The sequence below is a fragment of the Thamnophis elegans genome, chromosome 5 (assembly GCF_009769535.1).
Source record: "Thamnophis elegans isolate rThaEle1 chromosome 5, rThaEle1.pri, whole genome shotgun sequence".
In the NCBI taxonomy this organism is placed as follows: Eukaryota; Metazoa; Chordata; class Lepidosauria; order Squamata; family Colubridae; genus Thamnophis; species Thamnophis elegans.
The window spans coordinates 50144720-50157714 of NC_045545.1; the positions used below are offsets into that span (position 1 = coordinate 50144720).

At 38.1% G+C, this 12995-nt stretch overlaps 1 protein-coding gene across 1 annotated transcript in view; it reads left to right on the forward strand.

The window, feature by feature from the left end:
- The first annotated feature begins 474 nt into the window (after positions 1-474).
- The window catches only part of SCUBE3 (signal peptide, CUB domain and EGF like domain containing 3), a 120519-nt gene continuing 107998 nt past the window's right edge, over positions 475-12995 (forward strand). The window contains exon 1 of the mRNA XM_032218999.1: positions 475-992. Within this exon, the coding sequence (XP_032074890.1) occupies positions 920-992 (73 nt within the window). The 5' untranslated portion in view covers positions 475-919. The remainder of the gene's footprint in view (positions 993-12995) is intronic.

A 12995-nucleotide genomic window follows, 5' to 3' on the forward strand; every position in this document is an offset into this window, starting at 1 on the left:
CTCGTTTCTTTCTTTCCCCCATCCCCCTCCGCCAACAGTGGGAGAGAGAAAGCCCTTTGATCTGCAGTTGCTTTGCTCCTGCGAGTGCGTCTCTTTGCCTTCAGACCAAGCACCGAAAAGTTTTTTTTTTAAAGTGCTACAGGTCACGGTATCTGCAAGCTGCTTTCTCTCGCTTCTCTCTCTCTCTCTCCCCCCTCTCTTTCTCCCCCCTTCCTTCTTAATACTCTTTCCGAACACAATCCCCTTTCTCATGCCCCTCCCCTTTCCTCCTCGCCCGGCAAAGGGGCTGTTGGGTCTGGAACTCGCTCGGAGTTTTGCATTGATCCATTGATTGCACATGGTCTCTTGCCTGACCTCCTTGCTCCCAGGGAAGCGGTCTCCATGGCTACTGGCCCTACTCCCCCAGTGGCAGACTGTAAATTCCTGCAGGCAGAGCTGAACAGAGCCCGGACGGGTGGGAGGGAGTGAAGAAGGGAGCAGGCGAAGCAAAGGCAAATAGAAAAGAAAGAGAGAGAAGAAAAAAAAGGGCGTTGCTTGGATGGACCTTCACAGGTCTTCAGCATTGGACCACGGCCCTTAAAAAAGGAGAGAGAGAAAATCTGCCGCTCTAAACAAAAACTACAACTTTGAATAAAAGAGGCAGCTGAAAGGAAGGCGATCAGGTCCGCTCAAAAGATCCCGCGGGTTTTCCTCCCTCCCTTCCTGTGCTAGTAGCATCAGAGGAAACGGGACGAAACCTCGAGCAATTTGGCCATCCTTTCTCCAGTAGCCGCTTTCATACACCAACGGGGAAAAACCCGTTTCCTTTGTTTTGTGGGATTTTTTTTTTGTCTGTTGAAATCTGTGTTGCGCCTTCAAAGCATCAGAGAAAACTTCCCGGTTCTTGGCACCAACCTTCTGCCCAAACGTATCGGCTGGAATGGGGGCCCTGGAGATCCTTGGATTGTGCCTGATTCTCTCCTTTGGCAACACAGTGGCTAAAGCTAGTCAAGGTAAGGCGAATCTCAACCCTGCGCCCGACCCCCTTCCTATCTGGAGACGGACACTCGTATTTCTCTTATGTATGCGCCAGCGAGAGCGCACATAGGCGCGGAACTATTCCTCTACTTTTTAAATGTTGGATTTTGTCCCTGAGATTAGTAAACCTGGTGCCCGGCAAAAAATATGTATCTTTTAACTGTTGAATGCAAACCTTTCGGTTTCATCTTTCAAAGACTTGTTGTTTTTAAAGAAATCTATTCTTCGAATTGCTTTTAAACATAAAGAGGGAAAATGAATAGTTATTTTGTGTGTGTGTGTGTGTGTGTGTGTGTGTATGTGTATGTTTTCCTTCCCAGCTAGAAATCAGAGTATTGTTATTTGCAATCTCTGCTCGGATCCCTACTTTTTTTACAAAGTTGATAGTACTTTTAGAAACAATTACTTTTAAGATTAAGATGGGGCATAAAACTTGAGGGAATGTTTTTGTGAGGTAAGAGTTCACATGTAATGCAACTTCAGATGTTAGAGGCAAAGATTCTTGGCAAAAGTATGTATTTTAACTTAATTTATCTTGAAACAGCATGGCTGGTTTTTATTTAAAATCAGACATGCAAATCCAAACAATTTGTTTAGATACTTACACTTCCTAAAACAGTAACATGTCATATCTTAATGATACAAAGTGGACAGTGTAGGATACAAAATGTGTTAAAGGAAAATCTTTTAGCTTTATAGTTTGTACTGTTTTTTTATAAAGTGGTGAGAGTTTTAAGATTATTTGCTACTTCTTTAGCAGTAGCCTTTTAAACACTTTAGAATCTTTTTTTTACAATAGAAATGTGCAAAGGGTGTTTTGGTTTTATTTCTTTTTCTTTGCAAGCCCACTAAAAAGGACCTAGCTTCTTGTAAAGTTTTATGATTTTAGTTTAGAAAGAAATGCTTAGATTTTGATTCCAATTAGCTTCAGTGTGTACATTGCTTTCATATTCTTATCATAATATTTATTTATTAAAGCTCTTTGGTTTCAAATTCCATTAAAGCTGTGGCCAGATTTATGTAAAAACAGCATGCAAAATTCCATCCTGTAGAAACTTGATGGATACCTTTGGGAGAGGGGAAGGAACTTGGGGTGCATTTGGGCAACAGTCTTGCAGGTAAAAACATCTTCTTTGTTATATCAGTTTTCAGTAGAGGGCAAGAATGACATTACTGTGAAATTTTGCAGATCCATTTTAGCTGGAACACTGATTTTTTTTAAATACTTCACTCTCATTTTAAAAACATTCCCAACAGTCTCTTTTAATGAAAAATACTTCCTACTGTTTATTCCAGTTCATTATGCTTGGAACAGTCATTTATCATACAGTACATGCAAATTAATATTATTTAGAATAGTGATCATATTAACCTTTTGGGGAGGAAGTTTGGGACAATGATGGGGAGACTGAAGATGGTGATAGTTGAAAATCAAAAAGTTTAAACTTAAGTCCTCATTTCCTAGGTGGTGATGGATGTCATGTAAAGAGTGAGCAAATTATCCTGACATCTTGTAAGTTTGACAAACAGGATTAATCTTGAAATATACATTGATGAATAAAAAAAGTAAAATGCATATTTAAAATCTCGCCTCTATCATTATCTGAATAACCAAGGTCTTCTAAGAAACAGTGGAATAGATGTTTAAAAGCTATAACTAGAATAGGGGTATTCTACCATTTGAAATTACAATTTTTCCTTACTATATGCTTCTGGTATTCTCCATAAATGTTGGGACCACATTTCCTTAGTTACAGCAAGCATGTCCAAATGGCTCTATAATTTTGAGAAGTAGAGAAAGACTGGTTATGTAAGGATTTGATAGTCTGCATCCATGCAAAATAAGTTGCAGAATACTAACCAAGAATCTTTTAACAAGTGCAGGGGGGGAAATCCTTTCCCAAATTTGCCAAGGCAGCAATAAGTTATTCAAAAAAGCCTATATACTGACTAATTAATAAATCATGATAATAAAACATGTGTTATGACATCCCCCAAAATTCCAGCCTTTCATACATATGTTCCAATAATCTGAGTGGTGCTTCTGAGCAGCAGCTATATATGTAAAGCTGAAATCCATCTGATACTGAGGTGTTCCCTTCTTTTTGCTGTATTCTGTTCTTCCATTTCAACAAAATCTTTTTGTAAACCCATGCTTGTTACAGGAGATCTAACAAATAAGTAGTAGAATATGAAAATGGTAATAAATAAAAATGTAGCTTTCTACTTGGTCTAGATAACTACAATGAGTCTTGTTTTTTTGAAGAGTGAGCAGGTATCATTGATGCTACCTTATAACAGCAGGCTTGGTATTTTTCAACTACATCTACTGTATGCAATGTTTAAGGATCAGCAGCTGAAAACTGTGGGGCCAAATCTGATTTTGCACTTATTTTTCATGATGCCTATTCAGAACCAGAGCAACTTTACAGGAGGAGCAATGTGTACAACCATTTTGTCTAATTTAAAGGATTGTGATAGAGAAATTGTTTATATCCTATTTTCATATTTGTTTTACAGGAATATTACTGAGTGATTATGCATTTAAATTGCAACAATTGCCCAGTCTGTCATCCAATAGCATCAGAACTAAAATCATTATTATTGATGTTTTGAGCCTTAATAAATGTTACCTGCATTTATGTGGTTTTCTACTTAGATTATTAAACTACTCTTTGCTCCTATTCATACTTCCCCTCCCTTCTTTTCAATCATGCCAGATTCTCAGAGACTGCCTGCAGTTTTCTTGGCAAGGTTTTTCAGAAGTGGTTTGCCATTGACTGTTTCTTAGGGTAGAAAAAAAGTGACTGGTTACCAGTTGGCTTTGTGCCTAAGGCAGGACTAGATCACCCGATTTCTAGCCTGTTGCTTTAACCACTACATAAAACTGCTTCTCATTCATACTTCCATTATTTATGCATTGGAAGCTTAATCTGTAAGGCAGCAACAGATTCATCCACCTGGCCTGTTTCAAGAGAAAGCAGGAAGAAAATGAAGGATTTGGCCTTAGGGATGTGGCAGACATAATAATACAAATCCATATGAAATCTGGTTTTCATAAATACTCAACAGGAGATGCTAACAAAGTGGTAAACTGCCAGGACACTATGTTTTCATACAAAGAAACTGCTCTGAATGTGGACTAGTTTGGACATTCACAAATATGGAAAATAAGAAAGTCAGACTAAAGTTAAAGACATAGCCCAGTCATATTCTTGAGTTATGCTTTCCCATACTTTATATGTGAACTTGGTCATTCAGTTAAGCTGCAGTTCTCAAATAAAACCTGATGAATTGTTTGCATTGGAGTTTCTGCAGAATAAATTGTATGAGGAATTTGGAACTGACATCTCTGGAGCCAAAGCCTCATCTGAAAATGAATGCAACAACACACATACACACACACACAAAAACACACACAGGGAGAGAAGGAGAGGGAGAGAGAGGTGGGGAGAGAGGAGCTAAGATGCTTTGGAAAATGTATTGTTTTGAGATTTTCTGCCATTGAAGACTTAACAGAGGTTTTGGTGTTGAGGTTCCATCTTCTACAATCTGAAAATAAATTTTCTTTAATCTCCTGGGCAATATTATTTTTCTAACACACTCTGCTTATACGATTTATTACTACCTATAAGCTTCCAATTTGGTCATTATCCATTGTTTAGAAATAAACTAATTCAGTTGACATTTGGGAAAAAAATCAAGTGTTGATGCATATTAATTCATCCTTTAATGCCCAATTAAATGCTTTTGGAAACAACTTAGAAAACTATGCCTACTTACTTGGTTTAGTTCATAAAAGCAAGATGGATCCCAAGAGAAAAACAAAGCAGTGGCTATCCCTATTTCAGACCTAGCCTGTCCTTTGTTCTGGATGTTACCCAAAGCAGTTTTTCTGTGCAATTTAAAGATGCTGCCGTAGATAAAAATTGTACTATAGCAATAAGGGGGCAAGTGGGGGAGGTGAATTGTTAATTACATAGAATTATGGAGGAATTATACATATCTGTTTACTAGGTAATGTATTTCTATAGTTGTGTTCCACTCCTGGCAACTTTGTGCACGTACCTATGTAGAATTTTATGGCAATACTATGGTAGCAGCTTACCATTTGACAAAGTGACTAAATTAATGGGCCAGCAAAATTCTGCGGACATATGTTTGGATTTTAGTGAGGCATTTGACAAAGTAGACCACAGCCTACTTCTTGGCAAGTTAGAAAAATGTGGGATGACAACATCACCAACAGATGGATTTGTAACTGTCTGACAAATCACACTCAATGTGTAGTCCTTAATGGAACTACATCTACATGGAGGGAAGTAAGCAGGGGGAAACACCCAAGGTTCTGTCTTTGGCACAGTATTCTTCAATATCTTCATAAATGATTTAGAAGAAAAAGAATGGGAACTCAGCAAATTTGCAGATGACACTAAGTTGGCAGGAATAGCCCACACCCCAGAAGGTAGGCTCAACTTCCAGACGGCTCTCAACAGACTTGAAAACTGGGCCCTATCTAACAAAATGAAATTAATGGTGGGAAAAGTAAGGTTTTACGCTTAGATAAGACAAATCAAATGTATAGGTATAGAATAGGTGGAACCTGACTCAATAGCAGTAACTATGAGAGGGATCTTGGAGTCCTAGTGGACAATCACTTTAATATGAGCCAGCAGTATGTTGCACCTATCAAAAGAGCCAATAAAATTCTAAGATAGAATCAAGATCATGTGAAATGTTAATTGCTGCTTTATAATGCCTTGATTAGATGACACTTGGAATATGGCATCCGATTTTGGTTACCACAATATAAAAAAGACTCTGGAAAAAGTGTAGAGAAGAGCAACAAAAATGATTAGGCAGCTGGAGGCTAAAACATATGAAGAACAGATGCAGGAATTAGGTATGTGTAGTCTAGTGAAATGAAGGACTAGGGGGCCACATGATAACAGTGTTCCAATATTTGAGGGGCTACCATAAAGAAGAATCAATCTATTGAGCAAGTCAAAACAGAAAGCAATGGATGGAAACTAATCAAGGAGAGAAGCAACCTAGAAATAAAGGGAAATTTTCTGATAACAAGAACAATTAACCAATGGAAAGGTTTGCTTTCATACTTTATGGGAAATCTCTCACTGGAGACTTTTAAGAAGAGATTTGACAACCATTTGTCTGAAATGGTGTAGGGTCTTCTGCTTGTGCAAGGGTCTGGACTAGAAGACCTCCAAGTTTCTTTCCAATTTTGTTATTCTATTCTGTTCTGTTCATTCTGCCAGGATTTATTTTTTTAACTTCGCAGTCTGGCATACAGTTCTGAGATTTTTCTGGTGATCCCCCATCAATGTATGTCTTGCTTAATTTTTTGAGATCAGCTAAGAATAACAAGGTGCTGGACTACCGACTGTCTAACTACTGTACTTCCTTGTTCATAAATTTGCTATTTGTAAGAATACACAGTGATAAGTTTGAAAATAGTTTGATTCACTAGTGTTCCTTTATTGTTTACATAAACTCTCTTCTAGATTGCCCTGATAAAAGATATTGTTATGCTTATACCTTTTGCTAAACTTAGCATGATTTGGTTATTTGGATCAACTTAGCATGTTGATGAATTAAATGGTGTGCCTTGTTATTCATAGTTTATGGCTTGTGAATCAAAAGCTGTGCCTTATTTGGTAAACTATGAAGCAAAACATAGCTTAATAGAAGGTGATCTGCATGACACACTAAATTATCTGCAGTTATTAAGAGGAATTTCCATTTATTTCCCTTCCACCCTATATGCCTTTTTATGGTCTTTTTAAAAAGCAAACCTATCCAACATGGATCAGCTTCAATTTCCAGTTAATACATATTGGAATTTAGTCTCAAATATTTAATAATGCATTGAGACTAAATTCCATTTCCATTGGGTTTATATTTTAACATTAAGGAACAAAATGTTCAGCTGATACTTCTTATTCTGGTCTGGTTTACTCCAGTACATTGGTTGACAGTCTCCAGAATTTGTTGCTAACCAGTTTCATATTCTGGGACTAACCTCAAGGACAGTCCAGGTTGGAGAAGACTGATTCATTTTTTACATGGCAATTAACCCATACATCTTCCTAATGCAGACCTTTGTGCCAGATGTAGTGGCACACATGAGACCTTGGTCATCTAATTAGCATTAAATACAGGTAGAGTGATTCCCTTAAGCAAATGATAACTGGTTAATGTTAAACTGGTTAAAATAATTAATTTGGCTGTTCAAAATCATAACAATTTAATGCATTGTGTGTGTCAATGAAGTTAGAAAAACTCAACATGTAGAAGCTATATTTTCCCAGAGGCAAAGGTGTATAACATTATTATACAATCGATGTTGTAGAGTGTTGATGGGTTTGGCAGATAATGGGTTGGATTCTTTTAAAGTCTGAATCCACCTGCAGGGCCTTAAAATGGGGTGGTGATGATTGTTTGGGGTGTGTACTCTTAAAGAATAATTCATAATGGTCTTATTCTTTTAGTCTTATTCTACTACTTATGAAAAGAAGGACTAGGGGTGACATGATAGCAGTGTTCCAATATCTCAGGGGTTGCGACAAAGAAGAGGGAGTCAAACTATTCTCCAAAGCACCTGAGGGTAGGACAAGAAGCAATTGATAGAAACTAATCAAGGAGAGAAGCAACCTAGAACTAAGGAAAAATTTCCTGACATTTAGAACAATTAATCAGTGGAATAACTTGCCTCCAGAAGTTGCAAATGATCCAACACTGGAAGTTTTAAAGAAGAGATTGGTTAACCATTTATCTGGGGTGGTGTAGAATTTCCTGCCTAAGCAGGGGGTTGTACTAGAAGACCTCCAAGGTCTCTTCCAACTCTGTTATTCTATTCCATTTTCACCCATCTCCTATGAACATTTCTTCCTCTTTCCTAGTTGCCCTCAGAAGCATAGAAGGTGATGCTCTCCTGTAGTCCTAAAATATTAAATATATAATTGAACCATCTCAGTATAAACTGTTTAAAAAGAATTGACTGAAGACACTTAACATACCAGTACTTAAGCTTGATGAAGGTAGTAAGGTTGGGTATCAAAGTGAAAAACCCTTTTATAAAAAGCATCCAAAATTTAAATATTTAAAAACCTTGGATCATCCTGTCCTGAGAGGCACTACTGTCTCCTAAGTAACAAGTTACATTGTTTTCAAAAAGCCTCTTCAGAGGAACTCTGCATCAGTAAAACTTCCAGAGTAATCTTTGGTTTTAAAGTTGTAAAGCCCCTGATGCTTATGATTATGTTTGATAAAGATTCGTATACTGTTGTGTGGCCTTTGGTATAGTAGAAAATCTAAGGAAACTTGTGTTTCCCTGTGCTTTATTCAACGGATGTCAATACTTCAGGGATGACAACTACTCAGAACAATACCTGAAACAAGGATTTCCATCTTATAAGGAAAAAGAAAACTACCCTATTTTTTTTGGGGGGGGGGGGATGTTGCTGTTTTGTTTCCAGGTCCAATTCAAGTATTGGTTATCACCTTTAAAGCCCTTTAGGGCAATCACCCCCAACCTTTTGGGCACCAGAGAACAGTTCTGTGGAGAAAGGTTTTTCCGCAGACCAGGGGAGATGTTGGTTTCATGTGCTGCCTGCATCCCACGGATGGGGCTTTGCTTGTTTGTGCAGCCCAGTTGCTGGTCCATGGACTGTGGGTTGGGGATCCCTGCTTTATAGTATGGATCCATGCTGAGGACCCCTTTTAGTCAAGGAATTCCAGTAATTGGGGTCCAGGAGAAGGGCGTTTTCTTCTGTGGCTCCACCCCCTCTGAAACTTCATGCCCCTTGGGTTGAGATCCACCCTCACCCTCGTGATCTTTCAAAACAGCCTCAAAACCTGTCTCTTCTGATTGGCCTGGGTCCCTGATAGAGGAATTCCATGCTGGAGGTGGTTAGTTGACTAGGAAGAAGATCCCGCCCTCACTCTTTTTTATTCTGCTTTCCAACATCTCTCTCTTAATTTTAGTATTTAATGTTTTAATGTTTTGTACTTTTGCTTTTATGATGTTGTAAGCTGCTCAGAGTTGCTTGACAGTGAGATGAATGGCATGTAAATTTAATAAATTAAAAAATTCTGGACCTTCCAGATTTTAATAGCATCGATAATTATATTCTTCTGGACTGGCTTCAAGGTTGGGAGGGAAAAGCCATGCAATATTGGCGTGTCTATGTATGTGCGTGCCCCCCCGCATGCGTTGCAGAGACCCGATGATCAGTGGGTAGGCAGAAGGTGCGTGCACACGTGCAGCAGAGCTGAACTGGGGTGATGGCTCATGTGACCATAGGTTCACCATCACAGTCATGGTTCCTGCCCAGGGAGTATCTGGCAACTGTGGCTAGGAGGGCCTTTGCACAGATTCATCTAGTGTGCTACTTGTGCATTTCTTGGACTGAGAAGTCTTGCTCACAGTCACTCATGCCTTCGTCACCTCCCATATGGATTAGTGCAATATGCTGTAGATGGAGCTGCCCTTGAAGACCTCTTGGAAGCTACAACTGGTCCAGAATGCAGTGGCATGCACCTTTATAGATGTCCCTAGATTTACCTATCTGAAACTTCTGTTGCATAAGCTGCAGTAGTGGGTTGCTTCCCGTTTGGCCTGGGTTGGGTGAACCGGTAGTGTTGACAGTGAGAGGCTCCGCCTACCTATCCAGACATTTCTGGGAAAGCATGCACATGTGCACAAGCGAACCAGTAGTAAACAAAATTGAAATCCACCACTGATGAGCTGCACTGGCTTCCAGTTTCCTTTTATATACAATTCAAAGTGCTTATTATTACCTTTAAAGTCCTATATGGCACAGAACCATATAGTTATTTGGGGAACAGACTTTTTAGAAGAACTTCTATCCATTCTGCCAGATTATGGGCATGCTCTTAGTCCTGTCCCTTTTCACCTAGGAGCTAGTAAATGTGCCTTTTCCTTGGGAGGCTCACCCTATGGCACACCTCGCCCCTTGAAATGCAGTAGCCCTCCAAAAAAACCCTGAAGATTTGGCTTTTCCCCAAGTGTTGGGATAAGCATAAGTTTAACTTGGTGCCAGGCTTTTTTTTTAATGTTTATGGTTTCCACAGTTTTCATATTGTTTTATTGTTTTATTACTGATATTGTTTTAATTTTTGATTGGGAGCTGCCCACAGTTTGGTATAAGGCAGGCAACTATATAAATGTTGTAAAGAAATACCCCCCCCCCCCCACTGCCCAAACATATTTTGCTTAACCCAGGAGGCATCATAAAACCTTGGCCTCCCTCGGTATGTAGTCTTTGCTGCCAATCACCAGAGGTTTGCTCACTCTGATCATGGAAAAACTGTCAGCAAAGTAACTTACAACCAAACATGGATCTTTCTAAAGATTGAGGTAATGTAAATAAACTTATAGCAGAAATTTAAATTGCAGTAAGGGATTTAATATTGCATATTTCCAAAGCTCAGGGTGTGTTTTGATTAAAATAGATCACAGAACACAACACAGTTGTGATGTCAAGAAATGTTATCAAATGCCCTGTTGGCTCTCCAAACATTTGTACTCACCTGGTCCACGGTGTTTTAGGCATGTATACTTCACAGGATCTTAATGTTAAACCATGCAAGTAGACTTAATGAAATAATTTCATTTCATTTCATGATTATTCATAGGAATGTAAATTTCAGTAGAATTATGCCCTGAGTCCTTTCAAAAGGAAAAAAAAGAACTAAACATCGTGTTATTTTTATACACTTCAAAGAGATGCCAGACATGTAAGCTTGCCTTCTGATTTATGTATACAAAGCCAGCTATCTCTGACTAATCACACCCTATACCAGGTTTTCCTTATTGTACATAATTTGCCTAACAAGGAGCAAGGCATGTCTCAACAAAATGTACTTCGATTCAAGTTTTTTATTTTATTTAGCAGAGTGTATGAATATTGCATGTAGAAAGGATACTCTGAATTCTGGATCTCGAATCCATTTTGTGAAACAGAACAGTGATTATAGGTAATACTCGGCTTACAGCCACAACTGAGCCCAAAATGTATATTGCTGAGCAAGATATTTAATTGAGTTTTGCCCCATTTTGCAACCTTTATTTCCACAGTTAAGTGAATCACTACAGTTGCTAAGTTAGTAACATGTTTGTTAAGTGAATCTATTTTCACCATGGATTTTCCTTGTCAGAAAGTCACAAAAAAGGATCACATGACACCAGGACACTGCACTCATCATAAATACAGGTCAGTTGCCAAGCATTTTAATTTTGATTATGTGACCAAGGGGATGCTGAAATAGTTGTAAGCGTGAAAAACCATCATAAGTTACTTTATAAGTCACTAAATGAACTGTTGTAAGTCGAGGACTACCTGCACTGACTGTAGTTTGACAATTCTCTGAATAATTGTTGGGTGCATATTTATTTATTCATTTTATATGTCGTCAATCTCACTGTCAAGAGATACAAAAAAAGAAATATGAGTTGAATTGATCCCTTTTCTGTCTCTTCCTTTGGCCATAAATCTACTGATCTACTGTGAGTATATTTTGCAATTCAGCTTATGTGATTTGTATAAATTATCCAATTTGAATGCCAAGCCAGAATTGTGATTTCAAAACTGGGTTTGGTTGGTGTATATTTTCTAGTTCAAATATAACATTGAAGTTCATCATAAATGATGAGTCATCTGTGGATGTAACTACATGCTAGCTTGAATCATTCATTATTTGGATAATTATTTAAATTGGGATGGAGAATTTTTGCAACTAGCAATTTGGTTAAGGAACAAAACAAAACAGAATCTTAGAATTGCGGATATAATAATACAGCAGAAGAGCATAAGTTCAAAATGTTCAGACTGCTTTTTAAGGGATTTTGCAAGGACACGCTAAACTTTTGAAAAAGAGGTTTAAAAGATTTGGATTTTGTTACAACTATAATGCAGTTATGTATACTAAGTAGTGTGGCAAGAGGGATGACTCAATAGACTAAATGTCCCATTCTAACTCTGTTGCCCGCCTAATTACAAATATAAAATCTGCTCTTTTGATTATAGGGAATTTTCAGTGGTGGGGCATGTAAAGCCTTGACTAGGTCACCTTGATGCTGTGAATCCATTAAATGCTTGTAATTAAAGGGAAAGAGATGGAAGGAAGAAAAGCCAAATCATCAGGGTTTATTTTCAGATGGATTGATATCCATCTGCCAACATTAAAGTCATTGAGGAAAAGGATCATCTTAACCTAACATGTTGTAGAGATGCAATGACTTTTACTTTTTACCAAGTCTCTTGTTGTAAATCAATATTAATGACACATTTGGGTGCCTGGAATACTGATCATAAGGACTTAGAAAAGGGGTAAAATTGGAAAAGAGTCTAAGATAGGCTCTGTAGAGAAGGTGCAACAAATGTCAATATCAGATTGGTATCTCATATTTATTGTATGCTGTAAATACCTCTAATTTTTCTTCCCCTCCTTGTGAATTTTCTGTGGAAAGGAAAGAAATGGAAAAAATGGTAGAAGGGCATATGAAAGACAATGTTGCTGGACTCTCTCTGAAAATAAAATTTCAATTGCATACTACAAATTTAAACTCTTATGTTTAAGCAGAATCTCAGCATTCATAGTTCCAACCAAAATGCATATTGGCTAAGGACGTCTCAATTCTCTGCCCCACCTCTTCCAGTAACCTGTTATTTCCTCTCTGGAAATAAGAGTAGAACAAGAACTTCTGTACTTCTCTCTCCCCCCCCCCCCATTTCCAGTAACCTGTTATTTCCTCTCTAGAAATAAGTAGAATAAGAACTTCTCTACTTCTTACACCTGCTTTCATTATCTTCCAGACAAAGCTATGTGCTATCTTATGATCAGATTAGTTAAGTGCAGTACAAATTGCCTTAGCAAACTTCCCCCCCTCTCTTGCCATTCAGCCAAAAATGCTATGCTACAGTATCTTAAGCAGT